Genomic DNA, 26,675 nt, shown 5'->3' with positions numbered 1-26,675 from the left:
ACAACATAGACTCCAAAACTAGATTCACACAGAGATGGTCAATTGATTTGGGACAGCTGTGCCAAGGTAATTAATTCAATGGAGAAAAGATTTTTTTAAACAAATGATTCTAGAAAAATTGGACATCTATATGCAAAAAACTAAAACCTCAACCTTCTCTCACACTATACAAAAAAATAAATAAATAAACTAAAAATGGATTGTGAGCCTAAAGACAAAATCTATGACTATTAAATTTCTGCAAAAAAGAAAAAACAGGAGAAAAATCTCTGTGACACTGGCTAAGCAAAGACTTTAAATAGGACACAAAATGTACAAAAATGTCTGCTCTTCAAAAGTCGCTGTAAATAAAATGAAAAGACAAAGCCACAGACTGGCAAAAAAAAGAAAAAAAGAAAAAGCAAAAAAGATATCTAATAAAGGGCTTGAATCCAAATACATAAATCAAATAAATAATAAAAATAATATAATTTTTAAGTAGGCAAAAGATTTGAACACTTTACATACTACCATATACCTACTAGAATGGCTAAAATTTAAAAAGGACAATAGCAAATGCTAACAAGACTCCAGAGCAATTATAACTCAGAGTTGCTAAAAGGAATATAAAATGATACATCCACTTTGGAAAATGGTTCAGCAATTTAATATAAACTTAAATATAGACCTACCATACAGCCCAGCAATCCCATGTGTAGGTATTTACCTAAGAGAAATAAAAACTTACACTGAACTACCTCACACCCATTAGGATGGCTACTATAAAAATTTTAAGGAAAATAGAAAATAGCAAGTGTTGGCAAAGATGTGGGTAAACTGGAACCCTTGTACACTTTGAGTGGAAATGTAAAATGATGCAGCTACTGTAAAAAACAGTAGCTGTTTACCAGTAGCGTTTTATGGTGGTTCCTTAAAAAGTTAAAAATAGGGCCGGGCGCGGTGGCTCAAGCCTGTAATCCCAGCACTTTGGGAGGCCGAGGTGGGTGGATCATGAGGTCAAGAGATCGAGACCATCCTGGTCAACATGGTGAAACCCCGTCTCTACTAAAAACACTAAAAATTAGCTGGGCATGGTGGCAAGTGCTTGTAATCTCAGCTACTCAGGAGGCTGAGGCAGGAGAATTGCCTGAACCCAGGAGGCAGAGGTTGCGGTGAGCCGAGATCGCGCCATTGCACTCCAGCCTGGGTAACAAGAGCGAAACTCCATCTCAAAAAAAAAAAAAAAAAAAAAAAAAAAAAAAAAAGTTAAAAATAGAATCATCATATGATCTAGCAATTTCACTTCTGGGTATATGCCCAAAAGAATTGAACGCGGAGTTTCAAAGAGATATTTGTACACTCATGTTCATAACGTCCTAATACACAATGGATGCAACCTAAGTATCCATCGACAGATGAATGGATAAGCAAAATGTAGTATATAGACAATGGAATATTATTCAAGCTTAAAAATAGAAAAAGGAAGGAATTCTCACATATACTACAACATGAATGGACCTTGAGAATATTATGCTAAGTGAAATAAGCCAGTCATAAAAAGACAAATACTGTATGATTCCATTTATATGAGGTACTTAGAGTAGTCAAATTCAGAGACAGAAAGTAGCATTGTGGTTGCCATGAGGAGGAGGAATGAATTATTTTTTAATGGGTAAAGTTTCAGTTTTAAAAGATAAAAAGAGCTATGGAGATGGATGGTGGTGATGGCTGCACAGCATTACGAATTTAATTAATACTGCTGAACAGTGCACTTAAAAGGCTTAAATGATCAATTTTACATTACCACAAACAAATTTGAAAAAAAGTAACATGTTGACACAAAAACATGTACATAACTAAAAAACAGATTATATTGGATTACATAAAAATTTAAAACTTTAGTGCTACAAATGATACTACTAAGAAAGTGAAAAGACAAGCCATATAATGGGAAAAAAAACTTTTGCAAATCATGTATCTGATAAGGGGCTTGTATCCAGAGTTGTTAAGAACTCTTAACAACTTGATAATAAAGACAATTTAAAAATGGACAAAGGATTTGAGTAGACATTTCTCCAAAGAAGGTACACAAATAGGCAAAAAGCACACGAAAAGATGCTGAACATCAGGGAAGTGCAAATGAAAATCACAAGATACCACTCCACAACCACTGGGCGACTATACTTAAACAAAAAATTAACAATAACAAGCGTTGGTGAGGATGTGGAGAAATCGGAATCCTCATACACTGCTGTTGGGAAATGGAATGAGTAAGTAAATAACAGCATATCCATTTGACAGAATTCATTCAGCCACTGAAAGCATAGTGAGTGAACTATTTGAACAGGGGGTTGGGGAGAGACATGCCTGCGGCAGATAGGGAGATGGAAGAATTTGCCCTAAGGTGGGCTGGAAGGGGTGGGTAGTGGGCTAGGCGGAGTGATGCTTTTTTTGATCTGCAGGTGGTGGAGGTGTGGATTCTTGGCCTCTGCCTTTACCCCAGAGGATGTTCAATCTACTATATCCCCAGCCAGTTCCTGCAACTCATACCCTGCTGGGCTGGGCTCAAAGCTCCCAGGTGGCACCAAGGCACTGAGGAGTGGCTTGTTCGGGGATTTAGCTTCTTCCATTATTAACATCAGAGCGCCCCCTCCACCTCCAGCCACCCCCAATACACAGACGTTTAAAAAAAAAAAATATTGCAAACATAGGTTCAACACAAAACTCCTAATGTGCACTCCACTCCCAAAATAGAGAACTCCTATAAAGAAATTCCAGCGTTGGCACTCTGGAGGCAACTGACCTCCTTCTGTGCGCTGTGTCACCTCCCCGAAAGTCAAGGAGAGCATTCACAAAAGGACAGTTGTAGCCCCAGAACTTCAGTTCATTAAGTAAAGCGTGGTGTTCAGGGCCTGGTAGGGGAAGAAAAGGGATCAGCTGAGAAGCCAGGAAACCTGAGTTCTGAGCCTGGTCCGGCCCCTCAGCAAGTTATTTCTTCTCTCTGAGCCTCTGTTTCCTCTTCTATAAAACGGGGCACTGGCAACGCCTGGCAGGGGCGGGGCTCGAACCTGCGGGAGGCGACGGCGGCTCCGGCCCCTCCCTGGGCGGGTCGGGTCACGTGAGCGGTAACGCCGTCCTACCCGGAAGCGCGCCCGGGCTCCTGCAGGCGGACTCCGAGAGCGCCGCGATCCGGTACGTGGGCATCTGAGCTGTCCCCTCCCGGGGCGGCGATCCTTCCTCGGGAGCCCCCACACCCACCGCCCGCAACCCTCCCAGAAGTAGGGGAGGGGCCGTAGGGGTCCCGGAGCGGGCCCAGCCCCAGCCTCACCCACTCCGGGTGTGTGGCCGCGGGCCGGTCGCCTCGTAGCTCGGAACCAAAGTTCCTCAGCCATGAAGAGGGGCGGATGTCACAAGTCAAGTCCCCTTCCCAGGGTGCCCGTGGGTTCGGGGGTCGGGGGAGGTGGGGACTTGGGGTGAAACTGGACTGAAACTGGCGTGCTAGGCAAACCGGAGCCCGGTGGCGGCGAGCCGCTGACTCGCGCGCGCTCTGCAGAGTCTCAGGCAGGTCCGGGCTCCGAAGGCGTGGGACCCCGAAGGTGTGGAACCCCAAAAGGTGTGGGACCCCCAGACAGAGCTGCTGAAGACAAGACCAAGGGCCACAGGGCGGTTTGCTGGGGTCCAGATGGTGAACGTGGGCGCTGAGGGTCGCCCCAGGTTGGCCCCGTGCCATCGGGAGGTCCCTTTGTCAGTGAGTCCCCTTTTGAGTTCCCTTTCTAGGCAGGAGGTGTGAGGAGAAGCGGAAATCGCAACGTGACACCAGCGGGGTTCCCTTCCCAACAGCCTTCGGGAAGCATCCCCCTGTTTCAGGAATATGGCATTCAGGCCAATCATGTGGGTGATGGAGACCATCTCGGGGTTAGGTTGCTAAAGGCCGAACTCAACAGCCCGCCCTGTCGTGTAGTCACTTGCTCCTTATTCACTCACGGTGCTTGACTTCCTCATTAAGTTTTCTGTTGTTCCTGCCTTCTATCAAATATAAATGATTCTGGAACCAGATTCCTTATTCCTGTTATTTGAAGAAGGGAAGCTGGGAAATAGGAATAATGATTCCCACACCTATATAAGAAAGCAGAGTTTGCTAAAGTTACTTTGCAACTTGCCTGGTCACTCCCTTGACTGACCCTGCAGGGAGGTAGAGCAGGGGGATGTTGCTGTATTTCTCTGCAGGAGGTTGAGACTCAGAGAGGTTTATGCAACTAGGCAAAGCCAAAGCTAGAACCTGATCCCTGATGCCTTTCCTGTTAGTTTCCTTCCATTCGTTGCCTCATCTCAGGATCCCCACTGTCTTCACTGGGATGTGCTATGCTGTCTTGGGTCAGACACTCCTAAGTAAGCTCCCTCGAGCTGGTTGGGGAGCTCTGAGTGACCCACAGAAGTGAGAGGAGAAGCGCTTCACTGGAACAGAAGAGGAAGGAACAAAAAGTGAGCACCTGCTCTGTACAAAGGGCTGTGCCGGCTGGGCTCCTGGTCTCCATTATGGGAGGTGAGGGACAGGATCCCGGGTGTGTTCTTAGCAGACTGCCTCAGGGTCTGGAGAGAACAGGGACCATGCAGCCCTCCTCCAGCTTATCCTTCCCCATCAGGCAGCAGTCAGGACCAGGGCGTCTGCCTACCCTCATGTTCTCTCTGTTTTCAGCATTTGCAGGCAGGGATGCCATGCTGCTCTCCCATGAGCCAGTCACCGAGTCTGTCTGCTGCAGCCGTTTCTGAACCTCTGGCTGTCTGGACGCTCCACTGTGCTCCTTGCCAAGGTAGATAATCTTACCCCACCTGGGTAGGCAGGGAAGCAGGCAGCATCTACCCTGGGTACTGGGGAGGCAGATGGAATAAGGCAGGCAGTGGACTGAGTGCTCCTGGGCTCTGCAGACCTGCTCATCTCCTCCCCAGCCCTGAATCCTGAGGCCACCCCCATCCTGATGCCTCTTCTGTCCTTCGCCCCTCACATCCAGGTGGGTCATCACAGCCTGCTGAGTCTCTACAGCTCCTCCCAGCCCCTACCAAGGGGTGAGCACTCATTACCCAACACTCGTACCTAGATGACCGCCTTCAAGACTCAACCTGCCCGTCTCCAGCCAGCCAGTCACTTCTCTGCTCACAAGCACAGCCTCCATTCCATAGCCCACTGCTCCCCAACCCATATAGTCTGGTCGGCTTTGTCACATGTGCCTGGGAGTCCCAGAGCAGCCTCTTCAGGTCCACCTGCCTCTCCCAGCAGCCTCCTCTTCTCACCTGTTGCACTCCCCGTTTCTGCCTTGGCATTGAGTAATTCCACGGGAATAGGTTGCATTCCTTCTTCACTGTGCTGTTATGTCTTCTGACATTCACTGTAAACCCCTTTGGGCTAGTTGCACTGAGTTAGTTTGGGAGGAATTCAGTAAAGACCACTAAGCTGGACATGGGGATCCTGAAGATGATGGAACACAAGACCTCAAGATGCTGTGATCCTCCCAAGAAAACTGGAAATCCACTTGTGTGAGAGTTACAGCACAGCTTCCTTATTGTCATGGCTTAGCACACATAACATGTGACTATATCTGCGTGACACCCTGAGGCACATAAGAGGATTTGAAACTGCTGCCTGAGGCCTCTCAGCTGCAGCAGCCAGCCTGGAGCACTGTCCTTGCCAGGCCTGGTCTAAAACCCTGCCGCGAGGGTTTTAGAAGATCAAGGGCTTGCTGCACCCAGAGGGCCAGGGCATGGTGTGGGAAGCTGTGTTAAGGATCTTCCAGTGTGTGAAGAGTTAAGACGTTTCTTACATAATCAAGCGCAGAGTGTGTGGTGTTTGGGGGAGGGTGTGGGGAAGGAGATTTGGGAGGGCGCGGACACTGGTTGCTGTGGCCGTAGAAGCTGCAGCCTACTAGGTACAGGATCCTTAGGCAGTCTCTGTTTTTACCACGAGCAGGGAGAGCAGCATTTGAATGAAACTTCTGTGGTGCTGAAATAAATTCAGAGGCTTTGAGGCTCGTCTTCTGGAGCTCTTTTCTTCTTCTTCTTCTTTTTTTTTTTTTTTTTTTTGAGACAGTCTTGCTCTGTGGCCCAGGCTGGAATGCGGTGGCATGATCTTGGCTCTCTGCAACCTCTGCCTCCCAGGTTCAAGCAATTCTGGCTCAGCCTCCCAATTATAGGTACCTGCTACCACGCCTGGATAATTTTTGTATTTTTAGTAGAGATGGGGTTTCACCTTGTTGGCCAGGCTGGTCTTGAACTCCTGGCCTCAGGTGATCCACCTGCCTCAGGCTCCCAAAGTACTGGGATTACAGGTGTGAGCCACTGCTCCCAGCCCTGGAGCTCTTTTTATCTGAGGGAGAGATATCTCTGCGCTGCCCAGAGTTGGAGGTACACCAGCACCCTCCGGTCCACACCAGGCACTAATTGCCGTGAGCGTGGCTTCCCTGGGCATAAGGCTCCATGTCCAGGCTAAGAACTGGGTCCCTTCCTTCCCAGTCTGGTTCCAGTAGGCCCATGGTGGGTCTAATGCTGTGGTGAGAGGGACCAGACCCCACAGAGGAAAGAGCCCCAGCCTTGGCATCAGAGAGGTCCTGGGTCCGGATCCCAGCTTTGCCACTTCAGGCTGTGCCTATGTCCTGTTCTCTAAAATGGGGGTACCTGAAGAGTCCTACTCTATATAGTTGTGAGGGTACAACACAAATGGAAGGTCCTTGTGGTGCCTGGTGTGCAGAACAGGATTGCTGAATGTTTCTTAGGGTTGGGGTCCTCTTCGTTACTCAGGCTGAGCTCATGGATGTAGGGGCTGGGGACTGACCTTGACCTTGCCTTTTCCCGGCAGATGAAGTGTGTCTTGGTGACCACTGAGGGCGCAGAGGTCCTTTTCTACTGGACGGATGAGGAGTTTGAAGAGAGTCTCCGGCTGAAGTTCGGGCAGTCAGAGAATGAGGAAGAAGAGGTGAGTGCAGGGTAGGCAGTCCCAGGAGGGGTGGATAGCAGGGAACAGTACAAAACTACCAGCAAGCGGAGAGGCAGGAGAGCCTGTGCTCACCCTGTCCTGGGCAGCTTGGGCAGGGTGCTGTGTGAGGTCCGCCATCCTTCATCCCTGACCTTCATCCTCAAGTTCGGCCTCTTGATGCTCTGAGTGCAGTGACCCCACCCCGCCACCCCACCAGGACTCTCTGGACTTAACAAGGGCAAGAGGAAGTCGAATTTTAACCATATAGCAGAGAAACTTGGAGCCATCAGTTTCTGTACCCTAAAAAGTTTAATAAAGCTGGGCATGGTGGCTCATGCCTGTAATCCCAACACTTTGGCAAGCCAAGGTGGGCCAATTGCTTGAGCTCAGGTGTTTGAGACCAGCCTGGGCAGCATGGTGAAACCTGTTTCTACAAAAAAAAAAAAAAAAAAAAATTAGCCAGGTGTGGTGGTGCATGCCTATAGTCCTAGCTAGTTGGGAGGTTGAGGTGGGAGGGTCACTTGAGTCCAGGTGGTAGAGGCTGCAGGGAGCCGAGATTGTCCCCGGGCACGCCAGCCTCAGTGGCAGAGCATAAAAAAAGTTTAAGCTGAACACATTAATTTTTTAATAGCTATATTAAGGTATGATTAACATACCATAAATTACACATATATAAAGTACACAATTTGATATGCCTTGATATGTATATCTACCTATGATTCTATCACAATCCATAAAAGGAATATATCTACCACCCCAAACATTTGTAATCCCTTCTTTCCCATCCCCCTCGCATAGGAACCGCTGATCTGCTTTCTGTCATGATAGATTAGTTTGTATTTTATGGACTTATGTAAATGGAGTCATACAGTATGTACTGAATTTAGTTTGGTTTTGGTTTGACTTCTTTCACTCAGCATCATTATTTAGTGATTCATCTGTGTTGTGGCATGTATCAATAGTTCATTTCTTTTCATTTGTTCTATCAGGATGCCACTATTTGTTCATTCATTTACTTGTTGATGGACATCTGTGTTATTTTCCATTTTTGACTATGACAGATAAAACAACTCTGAACATGCATGTACACATCTATGTATAGATAGATGGATGCTCTCACGCCCGAGGACAGATACTTAGGTTAGAATGGCTAGATCATGGAGGTGTATATGTAACTTTTTAATAAACTACCAAGCTTTTCCAAAGTGGTTGTATAATTTTTGATTCCACCTGTCGTGTTTGAGAGTTCACTTCATTATATCAGAGGAAATTTCCACAAGGCCTAATTCCTTCATGTTTCCTTGTAGATTCAGAGCCTAAGCAGCACCATTACTTGGCTGGCCTTCCCCAGTCTTCCTAAGCACCACCCAAAGTGTTGGGAGTGTCTCTTTTTGTCCCCCCGCCTATCAGGACAGTGATACCCTCCCAGGAGGGTCTAACACTGTGGAGCCCTTGATGTCAAGGCCTGGCCTCGTCCTTTCCCTTGTTCCTGGTGTCTGGCCCATTCTAAGCTGTGCCGTTTTCCCCCTTTTGCAGCTCCCTGCCCTGGAGGACCAGCTCAGCACCCTCCTAGCCCCGGTCATCATCTCCTCCATGACGATGCTAGAGAAGCTCTCGGACACCTACACCTGCTTCTCCACGGAAAACGGCAACTCCCTGTATGTCCTTCACCTGGTGAGTCTATAGCTCTGGGGCCCATGTTCCTCTTCCCTCGGCTCCATGGGGGAATCCACAGGCCTCTCTTATCTGGAACTTTGGACTCCTTTAGAAAGCAGAAAGGGCCTCTTACCAAACTCCCCTGGGACCTGAGCTTCCCCTGGCTTGTCTGCAGAGACCAGGGCAGGTGAAGGGAGTACCCTGGGGGCTGGCTGACTCTGGCCCGCCTGTGCCTGCAGTTTGGAGAAATCCTGTTCATTGCCATCAACGGTGACCACACTGAGAGCGAGGGGGACCTGCGGCGGAAGCTGTACGTTCTCAAGTACCTGTTCGAAGTGCACTTCGGGCTGGTGACTGTGGACGGTCAGCTTATCCGAAAAGAGTGAGTCCTCAAAGCTGGTCCCCTCTGTCCTTTGCCGACCACCCCGCCCAGCCCCTGTGAAGCTGCCATTTTTCACACACTGCTCCCGGCTGGGTCCCTAGGTCACAGGAACAGAGCTCAAATGAACTTGGAGACCATCTCCGACTTTACATCTAGTGAAACTGAGAGCAGGGAACTGAACTAACTTGCCTGGGGTCATCCATCTGGTTGGCGGCCACATCCAGACTGGAAATCGGAGCTCAGGATTCCCAGTCCAGTCCTCCTTCCAGTCTCCCCGCATCGTCACCTGTCATTACAAATCTGGTCTGAGCTAGTCCCGTCTGGCTTCTCAAGCTTCAGACTCTCCCTCCAGAAGAACACACACCCATGCACACTCATGCAGTCTTGTGCAGGTTCTCTCAGGAGACAGACCCTAAAACCTGTCTCTGGGCCTACAGTAAAGAACTTGGAGAAAGAGAATGATGGTTCAGAGTATACACGGTGGTGGGAGGGACCCCAGGAGGTGGGAGGGACCCCAGGAAAGGCTTGTAGTTGAAATATGGACCTAGAAAAGAGAAGTTCATGGTGTCACTACCCCTGATTCTCTGAGATGCATTGGGAAGCTGCAGAGTTTGAAACTTTGGGACTTTAGAGTTTTGTATATGAGTAAGCACTCAAGTCGAGGCATTTCTCAAATGAGCAAACATTGTTTCATGAGTCGTTTTAGCCCAGGTTGGTCATGGTTTCAGTGGCAAATGCTGCAGGTAGTGGATGCCTGTTACATGAACCGCACTGGCCAGTGCAGACCTTGCCAGCATCCAAGATGGCTGCGACCCTGGGTAGGGCCCTAATGATAGACCAGACCTTTCTGTGTTCAGTGGCCTCTGTGTGAGGTGCTTAAGCAGCATCCTGGCTCTCTCTAGCTGGCTTTGTGTGATGGTTGTTTGTGTGACAGAGGTTGAGGAGTGCGGTGAATTGCTCAGCTACCTGCTTTCTGGCTCCGTGCCTATCCCACTCCACTCCGCAGCTAGAACTCGGCCGGAAATCTGGCCCTTTTTCCCAGCTGTATAGGGTCACATGGGCTCACCCAGCTCTGATGCTGAGCTGGGACTGTGGTCCTTTGGTTGGGTTAGGGGGAGCCAGCTTTCTTGTGGTCTTTCCCGCTGTCTCTGGCTCTGCCTGCAGGCTGCGGCCCCCAGACCTAGAGCAGCGTGTCCAGCTGTGGGCGCACTTCCAGAGCCTGCTGTGGACCTACGGCCGCCTGCGGGAGCAGGAGCAGAGCTTTGCCGTGGAGGTGACTACCGGGCGTGGGAGTCCTCAGTCCTTGGAGCTGTCAGGTCAGAGGGGGCATCCAGCTTTGAGACCGTGTTTTAACCCTAATGAGTGAAGGCACAAGCATCCTCTGAAACTTGTGTAATCATAGAGAGTTGTTCTTTCTGGCTGTAGGGAGGGTTGGGTACGCTGATGTGTTTTCCCATAGTAAAACAGCTTATCCTGGATAGCACGCACTTTTTATGTAATTTTTGGGTTCACTGTAAATTACGGAAATCTTCGAAGACAGTTTCTTCAACCCTCAGCTCTTCCTCCCACAAAATTATGTTGAGCTGGAACTGGAGTGGAAAGCAGTGGAGAAAAACACGGCACCTAAGGCAAGATGACCTTGAGTGCAAATGATACCAGCACTACAGCTGGTAAACAGCCCTAGGCCATCAGCAGCACAGGAGAGGGGAGCCTGCAACTCTAGGTTAAGCCAAGCCCTAAGGAGTTAAAGTGGCTGCTGGTCCTTTTATAAAGCCTAGTAAATAAAAAAGTAAAATATTAAAAATAAAAACTGAAGTGTCTGCTGGTCAGTAGCACTCCTTGGCTTCCTAAAGAGGTAAACCAAATTCTCTTGTGAGCAGTGGTTTTCATACTTCAGTGTGTGTCAGAATCCTCTGTAAGGCTTGTCAAATACAGGTTACTGGGCCTCCCTGCCAGCATTTCTCAATTAGTAAGTTTGGGATGGGGCCTCTAGAACTTGCATTTCTAAAAAAATTCCCAGGTGCTGTTTATTGTGCTTGTCCAGGAACCACACTTCGAAAACCATTGCTTTAGAGGACAGGTTAAGATCAAACAAATGTGAACTCACAACTGAAGAAAATCAGATACAGAAGAAAATAAGTCACCGTAAGTGAGAGTTAGGAGAATCAGTCACCAGCAGATTTAGATCCCAAGGCACTTGATACATTGGAACTATTAGGTATGGAATATAAAATAACTATGAAATATTTAAAGATACAAAATGTAGAATTACAAAATGAGATAAGAAGAAGAATCTCTAAAATGATCAGGCAGATTTGAAAAAGAACACATACAGATATTTAGGAAATGGAAACATAGTTGTTAAAATGAAAAACTCAAGGGATATGTTAAATAGCAGATGAGACATAGCTAGAGACAGAATTAGTGAGTTGGAAAATAGATCTGAAGGAATTCATTCTCATGCCTCCCACTCATTCGCTCTTCTGATAAACATATAGTACCTATTATATACTAAGAGTTGTGCCAGGCCATGGGAATAAACAGATGAACAAAGACACCTGATTTGCCCTTGAGAGGAAATCAGCCATGATTTATACTAAGAGATAATAAAGAATCCTGGGTGCCATATTAGGATTTTCATCAAAAGCCATGGTGGCACAAGAGATGGAGTGATTAACTCTTTCTGGGACATTAGGAAAAACTTCTTGTAGGAGGTGAGGTCACCTAATGCCATTAGTATAAAATCCAAACTCCTTCCCGAGCCTACCAGGCCCTGTGTGATCTATTGCTGCTCGTCTCACTCCAGCTTCATCTCATGCCTCTCTTATCCACACCTACCGAGCACTAGTCACATGAAACTTCTTTCAGGAAAACTCTACATTTAGATCTGTCCAATATGGTAATCATTAGCTACATGTGGCTGTTGAACATTTGAAATATAGCTAGTCCATATTGAGTTATGCTATGCCTGTGAAATATATACCAGATTTTGGTAACTTAGCACAAAAAAAGAATGTAAAACATTCCATTAATAAGGCTTTTATATCATATGGTGATATTTTGGATATATTGGATAAAATGAAATATATCATTAAAATTAACGTCAACGGTTTCTTTTTACTTTTTTAATGTGGTCACTGGAAAAATGTAAATCATGCATAGGGCCCGCCTTCTATTTTTGTTGGACAGCACCATTCCAAACTCTCTCCCTATCTCAGGGCCTCTGCATATGCAGTCTCCTTGGCTTGCAGTGTTCTCTCACTCCCTCTTTCTCTGGCGGGCCATCTGGTTCTTTAGATATTAGTTTAAAGGTGACCTAATTCAGGGACATTTCTTTGGACACCCCACCCAAGGAGGTCTCTGCCATTTCTCCCTAGTCTAGTGCTGGATATTTTGTACTTGGTGCTTATTTACAAATGGCCCTGACTTTATTTCCTTGTGTATTGCCTTGCCTCATCCACTGGAGTCTAGTGACCAGACTGGAAGCCTCAGGAAGGCTGGGACCCGGTGGGTTTTAGTCCGCCTGTTCACATATCTGGTGCAGAGTCCAAGCTCAGTATTGTCAGAGTGAATGTCCCCACTAGCCTAGGGGCTGGAGTGGGGCAGGGTGGTTGGTGATACAGCTTCTTCTCCCTGCCTGCCCTGGCCAGGCCCTGGAGCGGCTGATTCACCCCCAGCTCTGTGAGCTGTGCATAGAGGCACTGGAGCGGCACGTCATCCAGGCTGTCAACACCAGCCCCGAGCGGGGCGGCGAGGAGGCCCTGCATGCCTTCCTGCTCGTGCACTCCAAGCTGCTGGCATTCTACTCTAGGTGAGCTCGAGGTCTGTTGTGTGGTGGCTAAAGGCTCCCTGGCCTCCCACTTCCCCTTATTCCCTCTGCCTGAAAAGCACCACCTGCCCAGCTGAGAATCACCTCCTCCATGAAGCCCGAAACCTTCCCAGATTTTGCTTCTCCGTTTTTGCATCTCACTCATGTCTATCATTTCTTCCTAGCACACTGTCTTAGAGTCTCAATCTAGGACTTCCTTTTCTGTTGTTCTTGGCCGCTGGTGCTTTCCCACTGGTAAATCATTTTCTTTTGTTGTTGTTTAAAATAAAACCAAGTTTTATTTTAAAATTTGATGAGTTCATTCATTGTATCGGTACATTGCCTGTCCCCAGAAAGGATTAAGTACATTGCTGCTTGAGGGCAGGGGCCAGCTTCACCCTCCTTTAACCCGCCTGCCCTGTCTCCTGCCGGGCACATGCTGACGTGTGGCCATGCTCTTGTGTCTGCAGCCACAGCGCCAGCTCCCTGCGCCCGGCCGACCTGCTCGCCCTCATCCTCCTGGTTCAGGACCTCTACCCCAGCGAGAGCACACTGGAGGACGACGCTCAGGTCTCAGGGCCGCTCTGGGTAGAGAGAGCTGGTAGGGAGGTGACTCAGAAAACCTGCCTGGAAAGTGGTGGGCAGGCACCCCCTGGGAAGTCCATGTTTTCTAAGTCCCAGTTCTGGGTGTGTGGTTGGGCGTGACTTCTTTCACACTGCTTTCAGATGTGAGGGGAATTCTGGAGTGCACATGGTCCAGTAGGTTAAAAGTGCAGATTTTTCGAGTCAGCCATGGTTTGAAACCCAGCTTCACCACCTCCCCTGGCTCTGTGAGCTGAGCACGTACTTGCACCCTGGGAGCCTCAGTGCCCTTATCTGTGCAATGGAAGTAACAAAGCATCCACCTCTCAGGGGTGTTTGGAGGGACAAAAGGGGCAGTTTCCGTGGAGCCTGGCAGTGCCTGGGGCACAGTGAATGCTCAGTGTTAGCCACCACCATCGCATCACCAGTGGTAGTGGTGGGTTGGATACCAGTGTGTTGGAATTTCCACAGAATAGCCCAGCTAGAATCAAATTCCCGGGAAGTCTGAGGACTGCACACCTAGGACTGCACGTGGAACGCGTGGAGGGGTGGGGGCTTCTCTGTGAAGCGCTGGGAGGCAGAAGGAGTGGAGGGAGGTCAGATAGGAGCTAACCAGCCTCTCCCCTGCCCTGCACAGCCTTCCCCACGAACGGCCCGGAGCAGCCAGAACATCCCGGTGCAGCAGGCCTGGAGCCCTCACTCCACAGGCCCAACCGGAGGGAGCTCTGCAGAGACGGTGTGTGCTGTGCCTTCGTGGAGCTGGGGGCAGGAGAGGATCGGCCTCTACAGGCAGCCAGGCCTTTCCCGCTCCTCCCAGGAGAGCAGGGACAGGCTTGAGCCAGCTGGAAGAGCCTCTCAGTCTAAGCAACCTTCTCCCTCTCAGGAGACAGACAGCTTCTCCCTCCCTGAGGAGTACTTCACACCAGCTCCTTCCCCTGGAGATGAGAGCTCAGGTGAGGCCCAGAGGGGAGCAGGAGACTATAGCTAGTGGGCAGTAGTGATGGGCAGCCCAGGGCATCTCTCTTAGGCTTCAGTGCCCACTCCCCCTACCCCTACACCCCCGCCCTGTGCCTCCTAAGGCCTGAGCACAGGTGCCCACGTTCCTATAGCACAGGACGATGTCTGTGGCTCCCCATCTTCTCTGCCAGCTCCAGCCTGAACTCAAGGACTATTAAGACCAGTCCACTGATCCCTAAAGCTGTTGGTGACAAGTTGATTTCATTGAAGACTTTTGTGCATGCATTCTCAGACTCATCTTTCTCTTGTAATGAAAAAGTTCAATTAAGTAATCATCTCATTTCAATACATTGTAAAATATAAATATCCAGCCTCTATAGTTTATACTTTACCTGTTTCTCCAAAGTATATGGGTAAACAATTAAAAAACTATAAATATTCAAACTGTTAACAAAAAATAGACAACTTTGCTTAGATAAGTAGATAAACCAAAATCCAGACTGTTATGGTCACTATGAATGAGCATTACATTTATCTCTGAAGTTCTTAGGGAAAAAGGATCCTGTGGTCCATCCGCATCATCTGATGGAAAAAAGGCCAGGATGTCAGGAGGAGAAGACTGTTAGGGACTAAGATGACTAAGATTTGAAAAGAATTTATTATGTGGCTCCTTTTTTTTTTTTTTTTTTTGAGATGGAGTTTTCTCTTGTTGCCCAGGCTGGAGTGCAATGGCACGATCACAGCTCACCACAACCTCCACCTCCTGAGTAGCTGGGATTACAAGCATGCGCCACCATGCCCAGCTAATTTTGTATTTTTAGTAGAGGCGGGGTTTCTCCATGTTGTCCAGGCTGGTCTCGAACTCCTGACCTCAGGTGATCTGCCCACCTCAGCCTCCCGAAGTGCTGGGATTATAGGCATGAGCCACCCTGCCTGGCCATGTGACTCCTTTTAACCAGTGGCTCCCAACCGTGGCACATTGGAATCACCTGGCAGCTTCAGCCAGCCCAATTATGTTACAGTCTGTGGGCCTGGGCCCCAGGTGTGAATATTTCTAGGAAATTTTCCCAGCTGAGTCCAGTGTGCCTCAGGAGCGAACATAGAGTGAACTGCTGTGCATAGAGTTAGGTTACAGCACGGTGTGCCCGCTGGCTGCATATTGAACTCACCTGGGGATCTTTAACAATTACTGAAGCTGAGCTTGTATCCAGAGATGCTGACTCACTTGGTCTGAGCTGTGGCCTGGGCGTCAGGATTTTGTAAAGGTCCCCAAATGATTTTCATGTATAGGCAAGGATGGCAGCCACTGGGTTAGATACTTTTAAATTAGGTCTTTGAACTGGCTAGAAGCCTAGGACTCCCTGAGACTGTGTGTGAACCCATCTATGCCTGTGTATTTCCTGGGCTGAGGGTTCCTAGCTATCTTCAGATTCCTTAAGCTCTCTATGAGCCTGAGACCTGTTGAAAGGCAGTGCTTCTGGGTAATCTCTGAAGTTCCTCTTCTTGCTACTCCCTTCCCTCATTCATCACCATCCTCCTCCCAGTCCCTCTCTCTCCATGGTGGTTTTTTATGCCTCAGAACTGTAAAAAAATAGTGCTGTTCCACCATGCACAGAACTCACAACTTACAAACGGCTTGAGTTGACTCATCCATTTGTAAATCAGGTGTTTAAAACGTAGGAACACACTTCCCCCGGAGAAACACGATTATAAATGAGGGTTATTTGCAATGAAATATGAAGGGGAACAGTATTATTACAGACACATAATATTTCAGATATGTGGTGGGTTCAGTAGATTTTTGTGCACTGTACTAGGAAGGAAATACAGCTTAATTTCTAGCACGCAGTAGGTGCTCAGTAAGAATTTACTGGTTGAATAAATGAATGGGCAAACGTGGACTATGTGCTGACTCCTAAGGGGTGGGTTGAGGCCTGAAGCAGAGGGGACAGAACAAGGAGGGGATTAAGGGGCCAAGGGAGTCGGGGGAGGGAGATTCACCCTGGCCCCAACTACCATTACCAAACATGTCCTCAGGAGCTCCATTCTAAGCAGCTGGCTCTTGGGGAAGCTTCTCTGCCAGGCCCAGCCTGCCTTAGCCCTGGTCCTGCAGAGTTCACCTTGCACCTACTAACTTAGGATGTAGGGGGTGTTGCTCCAGTCACATTAGCATCCCTGCCTAGAGCTTCCAGTCAAGGGCTGGGGTTGTGGGGCATCCGGGCTCCCCACCCCATGCTGTTGGGCCGTGCCTTACATCTCATGTACAACTTACATTGTTATGTTATTACCTGTGGCCTGCAGGTAGCACTATCTGGCTGGAGGGGGGCACCCCACCCGTGGATGCCCTTCAGGTGAGTTTCTCCTGCGTCTGCCTGGGGACCAGCTGATCTGAGATGCCACAGTGAGTACTGGGGGCTCCGAAGGTTTTGCCTCCAGGATGACTCTACTCAGGCCAGCCCTTCTCCTTCTCACCCCCAGGCTGGTCAGTGCAGGGGCCTGTCCTGGTGCCAAAGCTGAGACCAGAGGCAGGGTCCGGGATGGGCTGTGAGGGTGGTGACCTTGCCCCCCCCTCCCCCAGGTACTGTCCCTCAGCTCCATTGTTCTTGGGAGTGAAAGTCTAATGGAATTTTTGATTTTTTTAAGTGAGCATGTACATTTATTATAGAAAAATCGGGAAATACAAAAGTAAACTATAAAAAAGGGAATAAAAATTACTCTCAATTCCATCCTCAAAATGAGATTAACATCTTTGGGTGTTTCCTTCTAGTCTTTTTTTCCCCTATGACTTTACACACACACACACAACATATGTACATGTGTGTATTTTTAAAATCAGATTTGGATGCTAACGTGCTTCATTATACTTTCTTATTTAAACATTTTTCCGTTTGCTAAGCACTCCCACAGTGTGGTTTTTAATGAGCGTCTGGGAGTCCCTCACAGGCATATGTTCTTTATCTAGCAAATCCCCGGGAAAATCGGTACATTGTGTCCAGTGTTTGCTATAATATGAAACACTGAAGAGGAATTTTTGTGGCATTTCTCATGATTTCCTTAATTCTATAATTTTTTGCTCTAAAGGCTTTCTTACTCTGAGCCCTTCATAAGGCTGGATCCTTGCTCATTTGGTCACTTTATGCCTCAGTTTCCCCAGTTTGAGTGGCTGTTGGGATGTTCTGAGGGTGACTGAAATGACAAAATGTTGGACATTAGATACCTCCGTCTGTTGAAAGTGTGGGGAGGGGACCTCTCCCCATCCACGAGTGCGCGTTTCCCTGCCTTCTCGGTCCTCTCTGTGCCACCACCCAGCTCCTCTGCCCCTGCCCACTGCCCTGCTTAGCACCCAGGCCGGATTCTGGGCAGAAAGGACCAGGAACAGCTGAGGGAGAGGGGCGACAGTGGAACTGGAGCTGCAAGGGCCGGTTCAGCAGAATGCAGGGACTTGAAAACTGGAGTTTCTTGGAGCTAAACATGTTTATTTCTTGTGGTTCACAGGGCAGCAGTGGGCATGCTGGACCCACAGAGGTGGGTCCGACTTGGGGATCCCACCTCTCACTGCAGCTCTTCTTCGTTGGTAGATAGCGGAGGACACTCTCCAAACGCTGGTTCCCCACTCTCCTGCGCCTTCCAGCCCCCGAAGGATCTTCCTGGACACCAACGTGAAGGAAAGCTACTGCCCCCTAGTGCCCCACACCATGTACTGCCTGCCCTTGTGGCCGGGCATCAACCTCGTGCTCCTGACCAGGGTATGAGAGCCCCTCACCCTGCCCTGGTGACGCTTGGGGCTGGCACGGCTTCCCCAGGGGCAACCTCGTTCACCCACCTCTTGGTCCTTTCCCTCAGAGCCCCAGTGCGCCCCTGGCCCTGCTCCTGTCCCAGCTGCTGGATGGCTTCTCTGTGCTGGAGAAGAAGCTGAAGGAAGGGCCTGAGGCCGGGGCTGCCCTGCGCTCCCAGCCCCTCGTGGGAGACCTCCGCCAGAGGATGGACAAGTTTGTCAAGAATCGAGGAGGACAGGAGATTCAGGTGAGATCCAGGTTCCAGTCCTCCCCACCTGGAGGAGAAGGGGCAGGGCTGGCAGCAGGGGCCATCAGGTCCACAGCAGCTGAGGGCCCAGCGGGCCTGGGTTCCTGTCCTGGCTGCACGACAGGCTTACGATCCTTGTTTTCCCTTTGATGAATTGATAACAAAAACTGAGCTGCTTTTTAGACTTTCAGAAGCTTTTTATGTGTGTTTGGCACAACACGAATTATAATTCCCCTTTTATGGAAACTAAGGCTTAGGTAAGTTTTAACTTGGCCAAGATGCTGTGGCTCCTGAGCAGTGGAGCCAGAGCCTGGATGCAATGAGCAGGTGCAGGCCGGGGATCTGCCAGTCGTGGGCCTCGTCCCTGCAGCGGGGCTGTGCACCTGGGCTCTCGGCAACACCGGGACATGCAGGACACAGTCCCACCCCACCCATGGTGAGCTGAGGGCCCAGGTTGGGAGCTGAGATCAGGAGACATGCGACAACGTGCAGGCATAGAAACAGGTCCTCACCGTGCGCTCTACACAGCCTGGGTCAGCGCCTGGGTGGGGCAGGGTGGGAAGCAGCACTGGATTTAAGCAGCTGGGGGCTGCTTCTGCAGCTGGCGGCACCTGGGGTGTTTGAGGAGCTGGGACTCATTGTAGCTGGAGTGCCTGTCAGTCTGAAGGCAGCAGCAGGGTTGGATGGAGGAGGCAGAGCAAGCAGCTGATGCCCAGACCCAGGCTCCTCTTGGTGGAGGCTGAGGCAGGGCCCGTCTCACGATGCCTCAGGGCCTCCTAAGGAGCACTTTCACTAGAACACCAAGTTCTCCTCCTTCATAGAGGCTGCCCCCTGCAAAGCTACCCCATGCCCTCCCAGCTCCTGCAGCAGCGGCTTCTCCGCACACCCCAGCCCCTGCCCTGTGTGTGCCCCCCAGAGGGGCTGGCCAGGTCGCTCTGATGGTGCTACCATATGTGCCTATGGCCATCAGGCAGTGAACACCTGGAAACTCCCCCTTAAATAAATGCTGCTGAGTGACTAGAACATGAACACTGCAGTCTGCAGGGGGCTGATAAGGCCTACTAGGGTAGCCCACATTGGCCAGATGGGCAGATTTGTCTGGGGGCCCTGTGCTTGCTCAGAGCCTAACCTGGGAAGGACTGTGGCCTGGACCTCACTGGAAACATGATCAGGAAGCAGACCTGCCACCTGTCTTCCTTGCAGAGCACCTGGCTGGAGTTTAAGGCCAAGGCTTTCTCCAAAAGTGAGCCCAGATCCTCCTGGGAGTAAGTGGTGGGCCCTCAGGGCAAGGGGTGGGTCGTGTGCCTGGGGGACTGTTCCCCAAGAGACCATGTCTCCTCCACCACTGCACTTCGTTTATCAGCAAAATAATTTCAAGAAAGGAGGTTTCTTCCCACGTATGTGGGGCATCACGTGGAGAAGCTGGGGAGCTCCCTCCTATTGCCTGATCAGCTGTGGCTGTTTCCTTCGGTGTTTCCATCTGTCTGTCCTGGGTGCAGGAGCGGGGTGGTCTACATGGGAGTGAGGGGCTCCCCAGGTCGGTCTGTCTGTCCTGGGTGCAGGAGTGGGGTGGTCCACATGGGGACGAGGGGCTCCCCAGGTCAGTCTGTCTGTCTGTCTGTCCTGGGTGCAGGAATGAAGTGGCCCACTTGGATGCAAGGGGCTCCCCGGGTCTTTCTGTCCTGAGTGTAGGAGTAGGTGGTCCACATGGGGTGAGGGGCAAGGGGATCCCCTAGGTCTGTCTTTTGTGGGTACAGAGTGGGGTGGTCCACACGGGGTTGAGTGGTTCTTCTAGGTCTGCCTGTCCTGGGTACAAGAGCAGGGTGATCCACATGGGGTGAGGGGCTCCCCAGGTCTGTCTGTCCTGGGGGCAGGAATGGGGTGGTCCACACGGGGCCAGGGGCTGCCCTAGGTCCCTTCTGCTGTGATGCTCTCCTTTCTCGTGCCCAGGCTGCTCCAGGCATGTAGGAAGGTGAAGCGGCAGCTCTGTGCCATCTACCGGCTAAACTTCCTGACCACAGCCCCCAGCAGGGGAGGCCCACACCTGCCCCAGCACCTGCAGGACCAAATGCAGAGGCTCATGCGGTAAGTGTGGTGCGGCCCCCAGATGGCCAGGGCAGGGTGTGGGGCCCGACCTCCTTCACGCAGCCGGAGCTTCCCTTGGCAGGGAGAAGCTGACAGACTGGAAGGACTTCTTGCTGGTGAAGAGCAGGAGGAATACCACCATGGTGTCATATCCTCACACTGGGGCCCCAGCCAGCCCCACAAGCCTCTCGGGTCTGCTGCCTCCACACCTGCTCCCTGGAAGGACCACGGGCCCCAGGGAAGGGGAATATATATGTTCCACCCCCTCAGCTGTTCACCACCTCTCTGCAGGAAAATAACAGGACACAGTGGCTCATGTGCCCTGTCTGTAGAACACTCCAAGCTGAAATTTCTGCAGTTCCTCCTGTCCCAAAGTTCATTCACAAAAGCCATAAAGACCCTTTCTGTCAGCATTGCCCGGCTGGCAAAATGGTAATAGGTATTCCAGGAGGGGTAGGGACGGGGTGGGTTCCTGTGGTCTAGTTGGGTGGAAAGGGCCATGGCCTTCTTAGATCACAGCAGCCTGGGCAGAGAAAGGAGAGCATCACAGCAGAAGGGACCTAGGGCAGCCCCTGGCCCCGTGTGGACCACCCCATTCCTGCCCCCAGGACAGACAGACCTGGCATGGAAAAGCTCTGAGAAGGCCTGCAGTAAATGTTTATCCCTCTTTCAGAAACCATTCCTCAGATGTATTTGCCCCTTTCATTATAGAACACTAGTTTTATTGAATGCTGACTTACCATGGAACTTTATGTAAAGCAGCTTTTCCTGTACCATCTCAAGTGTCCGGCCCCCAGTCTCCTGAGACAGGTCCTCAGTGGGCAGGTGAAAGGATGCCAGGGCCTCTTTAGCCACCAGCGGCTGCCCTTCCATGGATGTCCCTTCCCCTCCCTAATGGGAGCCTTCCAAGCTCTCATGATGAAGTGTAAGAATTTAGCAAGATCACAGTGAGGCACATAGGTTGGGCAGTCAGCTAGGCTCACTCATGAACCACGTGGCTGTGCTCACACTCCAGCCTCTCGTGTGTCTGACTTAAATTAATCCCTCATGGAAATGATGAACTGTGAGCATCCTATGTTCCTGTAGGGCCAGAACTGCCTGTGTTAAATGTACAAGCGTCAAGGATCTTAGAGATTTCCAAGGCCTGGGGAACTGGAAGGTAGTGGGGGATCTGAGGAAGCAAGGATACAGGGAGCTTGCCTGAAATGGAAGTCTCTGGAGAAAGGCAGTCCTGGCCCTCCTGCCACCATGGTTGGGCACAGCTGGAAGCCCAGGGCATGGATAGGCAGGCCATCCCTGGCTCTTGGCTTGGTAAGCACCTTGACTCAGACCTTCACCTACCTAGAAGACTTCCCAGGCTTGGTACACTTCATCTATGTGGACCGCACCACCGGGCAGATGGTGGCACCTTCCCTCTGCTGCAGTGAAAAGACCTCATCGGAGTTGGGCAAGGGGCCGCTGGCTGCCTTTGTCAAAACCAAGGTAACCATTTGGGCCCAGTGCAGGGCTGGGTGGGCCTCAGCCAATGTTGCGAGCCCCTCCTGCTGTAATCCACATGCCTGGGGCTAGCAGAGTGCGCTGGGCAGCAGGCCGGAGGAAGAACGGCCAGCGCCGCATAAATAAATGCCCACAAGTGTTTGGTGAATGAGCTAGAATGGAGAGAGCTGCAAGTACATCAGCTGCGCACTGGAATTCAGAACAAGGTGATTTCAGTTAAGGAAGCATTCCCTGGAAATGCTTTTTATTCTCCCAATTTAATGGACTGTTTTTCATGGCAATTCTGTATTTTTGGTAGGGAAGGACCTCTGCCATTCTCCAAAAAGCTATATGTGTTTGTGTTTTCTTTTCTTTTTTTTTTTTCTTTTCTTTTTGGCCAAATAAAATATATTCTAATAGTTAAAACAAGATGGGAAGTTGGGCGGCAGAGAATGTGTTGGAAGCCCAGCCCCATCCCTTACTAGTTAAGTGGCTTCACGTGTTACTTAGCCCAGATGTCAGTTTCCTCGTCTGTAAAGGGAAATAATCATGCTATTTACATCACAGAATTACGAAGACTACATGAGATGCTGCATGTAAAATATTTAGCACAGCACATGGCACAAAATACAGATTCAATCCATTCAGTATTTGCTGGTAGCATCATCACCACCTACGTTCTTGTCCCTCATTCTGGAGGCAGGCGGGGTTATCGCGGTACGTTTCTTCTTGTTTCTCTGTGCAGTTTGTTGTAGTTGAGATCACTCTGTATGCGCAACTTTGTTTACCATGTTTTCACTTCACGTTATATCAGATGCATTTCCTCATGACATTCTTTATAGACTTGATTTTTAGCCACTCCATAATAGTCCATCATGTGGATATAACATAATTTAACCGTTTCCCTAATGTTTAGACATACAGATTATTTTTAGGCTTTTGCTGTTACAAATAATTCTGCAGTACACACCTTACATACATCTGTGTCCTCATCTCTGATTATGTCCCAGTAAGGATTCCTACAACTGGAATTACTAAGTCAGATGGGAGGCATGTTTTTAAGGTTATTGGTCCATGTTGCCAAATTTCTTTCCTGAAAAGTATAGCCAATACAGGGCAGACTTAATTAGTAATTGGACTGTGATGCAGTTCGTAGCAGATTGCCTGGCCCTCTCCTCCCAGCCCTGAGAGGTGAGGGAGAGCCCACTGTCCCTGCTGCCTTCCCTCGGGCACTTCACTGGTGGCAATGGTGATGGTCCCTGCGTCAGGCAAGAGGACATTCCCGGGGAAATAAGGGAATGGTTTCTCAGGTCCTGTGTTTCCATCTGACCCCTTGGGGAGCTCTCATTCGGACCTCACCCCTGGCTCAGGACATCCTCACCCCTGGCTCAGGACATCCCCTGGCTCAGTGACCCTACAGGGTCACTCATCTATGTCATCAGTTCCCAGCCTGAGGGACACTGGGTAAGTGGGCGACCCCAGGCAGAGGAGGGGATTCAAGGGCCCACACCTTTTTCTCCTATTGTGTTGATTATTGATGTCCCTGGCTGTTTTCTGGCCTGAATGATCAGTTCACTAATTTATTTATTTATTTTATTTTTATTGTTTTGTGAGACAGGGTCTCACTTTGTTACCCAGGCTAGAGTGCAGTGGCACAAACACAGCTCACTGCAGCCTCATCATCCTAGGCTCAAGCGATCCTCTCGCCTCAGCCCCCAAAGTAGCTGGGACTACAGGTGTGTGCTACCATGCCCAGCTAATCGTTTTGTATTTTTTGTAAAGACTAGGTTTTACGATGTTGCCCAGGATGGTCTCGAACTCCTGACCTCAAGCAGTCTACCTACCGCCGCCTCCCAAAGTACTAGGATGACAGGCGTAAGCCCACACCAGCCCAGTTCACTAATTTATGGTTTATGTATGTAGTAAGGTTACACGAAGCTTTTTTGCATACATTTTGCCCCCACACTAACTGGAGAGTAGTCTATCCATCCAATAATGATTTATTGCTGAGTCTCCTGTTCTGAGCCGAGGCAGCGCCCAGTTACTAGGCGAGGCCCCTGTTAACTCACGGGCTTGTCGACTGCACACTTTCCTCCCTCCGGAGGCGAGAGCTGCCCAGGACGACCGAGGCCGGGAGAGTGATGATGCTCGCTCCCCTCTCTTCCCCAGGTCTGGTCTCTGATCCAGCTGGCACGCAGATACCTGCAGAAGGGCTACACCACGCTGCTGTTCCAGGAGGGAGATTTCTACTGCTCCTACTTCCTGTGGTTCGAGAATGACATGGTAGGTGAGGCCAAGTCCCTGGGCCGGGACAGTCCGCACACACTTCCCACGCTGTAACTCTTGGATCCCTCTCTTCTGATTGTGTTGTCTATCTCCTCTTCTTGTCCCTGGTAAGCCCAGCAGGTTGGGACCTAGAGCTCAGAGGTCACCTTTTCACTTGGGCATTTAACTGTGATCCCTCCGCCCAGCTGTCTGGCAAACTCCCGCCATTGTCCACTCGGGGTCCCGGCACACACGTGAGCAGACAGACACACGCCCCACGGTGGGAAAGGTGACTCAGACCACACACTTCATCGCTAGTGCTTCCACATCGCCAGCGTCACATGCTAAGCGTGGCATACAGTCATCCCTGTAGCATAGGACCTTGCTTGAAGCAGTGAGCCCGGCCACCCGAGAAGGCGCTGGCAGTGTGGCTTGGGGCCCTGGCCTCCTGGCCCCGCACTGCTGTCTCTGGGTCTCACTGTTCCTGCAGGGTAGGCTCTGGCCAGAGGAACTACTGTCTGGGGCCACCTGCCCCTCTCATCTCCTCCTGCCTCTCTCTCCTTCTCTCTGTCTCTTCCCTTTCTTTGCTTTCCTTCTGTTTCTCTGTTGTTTGCATCTCATTTGTCACCATGAGTGGTTGTTCCCACTCTCAGGGAGCCTTCCTCCTCCCTCGCAGCCTTGGTCTCTGAGACCCTGCACTCCTGTGCCTTCCTGGGCACCCACCCTGCACTGTCATTGTTCACTGAGGATGACAGCCACCCCTTTCCATGGCGCAGGGCGGTTACCAGGGCCCTCCACTGCTGTTCTCTTAGTCACCCCTCACAGCTGTGTGCAGTGGCTGGGGCAGGGATCCCTGACCCCAATGTACAGATGGAGACACGATGATCTGGAGACCAGACGCATGGCCAGGGCCACCGGGACTATATTTTGAGAAAGGCGGAGCCCAAGCTCCACTCCCCAAGCCTGCAGGCTCCCAGCTTTCCTCTGTGCCTTTAGAAGTGTGCACAACGGAAGTGCTAGAAAATTCCAGTGACCTCTACCTGTGCTTCTAGGGAGAGACAGGAGTCTGTGCGCTTGGGTGGCCCCACCAGCTGATACAGTGAGGCAGAGCTGTCAGCCGGGGAGGCCGGGTTTGAACACCAACCACACAGCCCAGCCGGTGGCATGGGGGCAGCCCTTCGTGCTGTGGAGTCCACTCTCCCTGCAGGCAGGCCTCAGGGTGCCCACACAAGCATCAGCTAAGCGCCTGGTACCCAGGGCACATCCAGTCCAGCAGATCTTAATTCTCATCCCCATTTTATCCGACCCTGGGAATTCCCAGTTCTTTCGCCGCAGAGGCTTGGGCCTTTTGTGAGCACTTTGCTCTTCAAGACCCTGCGTGACAGCCCTGCGGGTTGCCCTCCTGAGCGTGTGCTCGTGGCCTGCACAGGTCCAGGTATTGATGGTAATGAGAGCCACCCTGCTGGGGCCTTGAAACTTTATACACGTTGTCTCTAATGTTTGTAAGGTGACTGTTGTTACTCCCACTTCACAGATGAAAAAAACAAGGTCCAGGCATTTTCTCAAGCACCGAGCACACATGGCAGGGCCAAGCCAGATGCAGGCCTGTGCGTCTGACTCAGGCTGTGCGCCTCCAATACCCACCACTTCCCTGTCTTCCCTCCTCAGGGGTACAAACTCCAGATGATCGAGGTGCCCGTCCTCTCCGACGACTCGGTGCCTATTGGCATGCTGGGAGGAGACTACTACAGGTGACGCCACCGCGTTGGGAGCTGCTGGGGACAGATGCCCCATGTGGGTGCTAAGTGCCCACCCCTGCCGGGAGCAGCTTCTGCTTCAGCAGTGCCCTACCCTGGACCCAGAAATCCATGCTGGGAACACCTTCCCAGCTGGCCCTGTGTACAGTGAGGGAGGATGGGTATGCAGGGCACATCTGTGTTTCCGCCTCATTCCTGCCGGCATGGTCTTGGCAGCACAGGGAACGTCTGGGTGGGGCCCAGAACATCCCTGCTGAGGCTTCGTAGCCAGAATACCACCGTTAGGTCAGTGAGGAGCAAGAGCGGGTGTCAAGGCCCATGTGCAGGGGCCTAGTGAGATGACCAAGGCCATGGGCATTGGCTCACAAAGGCCAGGAGAGGCCTCTGGTGCTGGGAACGCCACAGCCTCGCTCCTGAATCCCATCCTCCCTTTCCTCCACAGGAAGCTCCTGCGCTACTACAGCAAGAGCCGCCCGGCCGAGACTGTGAAATGCTATGAGCTGTTGGCCCTGCACCTGTCGATCATCCCCACCGACCTGCTGCTGCAGCAGGCCAGCCAGCTGGCCCGGCGCCTCTGGGAGGCCTCCCGTATCCCCCTGCTCTAGGTCAGGGTGGCTGCAGTCTGCCCTTGCACCGTGTCCTCCAGCCGCCCTTGCTTGCTACCGTTCCCCATGGCAAGAGCCTCCTGTCTGCAGTGGCCATCCTGAGGATGGGGCAGAGTGCCCAGGGTAGCCCCAGGGT

The 26,675-nt window shown here is 50.7% G+C and overlaps 1 protein-coding gene across 7 annotated transcripts; it reads left to right on the top strand.

Annotated features, from left to right (window-relative positions):
- Positions 1-3,086: 3,086 nt before the first annotated feature.
- On the top strand, positions 3,087-26,604 carry HPS1 (HPS1 biogenesis of lysosomal organelles complex 3 subunit 1). Of its 7 annotated transcripts, none has more exons than XM_010333199.2 (21): positions 3,105-3,171; positions 4,285-4,461; positions 4,676-4,790; positions 6,827-6,943; positions 8,480-8,617; positions 8,839-8,981; positions 10,146-10,254; positions 12,632-12,792; positions 13,260-13,359; positions 14,009-14,107; positions 14,255-14,324; positions 16,630-16,679; positions 17,907-18,074; positions 18,172-18,351; positions 19,555-19,616; positions 20,302-20,436; positions 20,519-20,584; positions 21,774-21,918; positions 24,082-24,195; positions 25,846-25,928; positions 26,377-26,604. In XM_010333199.2, the coding sequence occupies exons 4-21, from the start codon at positions 6,827-6,829 to the stop codon at positions 26,537-26,539; spliced, it is 2,103 nt and encodes a 700-aa protein (XP_010331501.1). In that variant the 5' UTR covers positions 3,105-3,171; positions 4,285-4,461; positions 4,676-4,790; the 3' UTR covers positions 26,540-26,604. The 7 variants fall into 7 exon arrangements, with proteins under 7 accessions (XP_003922366.1, XP_010331501.1, XP_010331502.1 ...); XM_010333200.2 differs by having other exon boundaries at positions 3,107-3,171; positions 4,313-4,461; XM_074382731.1 differs by having other exon boundaries at positions 3,156-3,171; positions 3,533-4,461.
- The last annotated feature ends 71 nt before the right edge of the window (positions 26,605-26,675 follow it).

Source organism: Saimiri boliviensis, chromosome 12 (assembly GCF_048565385.1).
Source record: "Saimiri boliviensis isolate mSaiBol1 chromosome 12, mSaiBol1.pri, whole genome shotgun sequence".
NCBI lineage: Eukaryota > Metazoa > Chordata > Mammalia > Primates > Cebidae > Saimiri > Saimiri boliviensis.
The sequence above is the reverse complement of the archived record's forward strand: the minus strand, read 5'-3'. Positions and strand labels throughout refer to the sequence as shown.

Bases quoted from the DNA above. Each gene is read 5' to 3' on its own strand.
- HPS1 (XM_003922317.3), top strand. From the start codon at position 6,827: ATGAAGTGTGTCTTGGTGACCACTGAGGGCGCAGAGGTCCTTTTCTAC. The intron at 6,944-8,479 runs GTGAGTGCAGGG...CCCCTTTTGCAG, and splicing joins CAGAGAATGAGGAAGAAGAG to CTCCCTGCCCTGGAGGACCA. The intron at 16,680-17,906 runs GTGAGTTTCTCC...CTTCGTTGGTAG, and splicing joins CACCCGTGGATGCCCTTCAG to ATAGCGGAGGACACTCTCCA.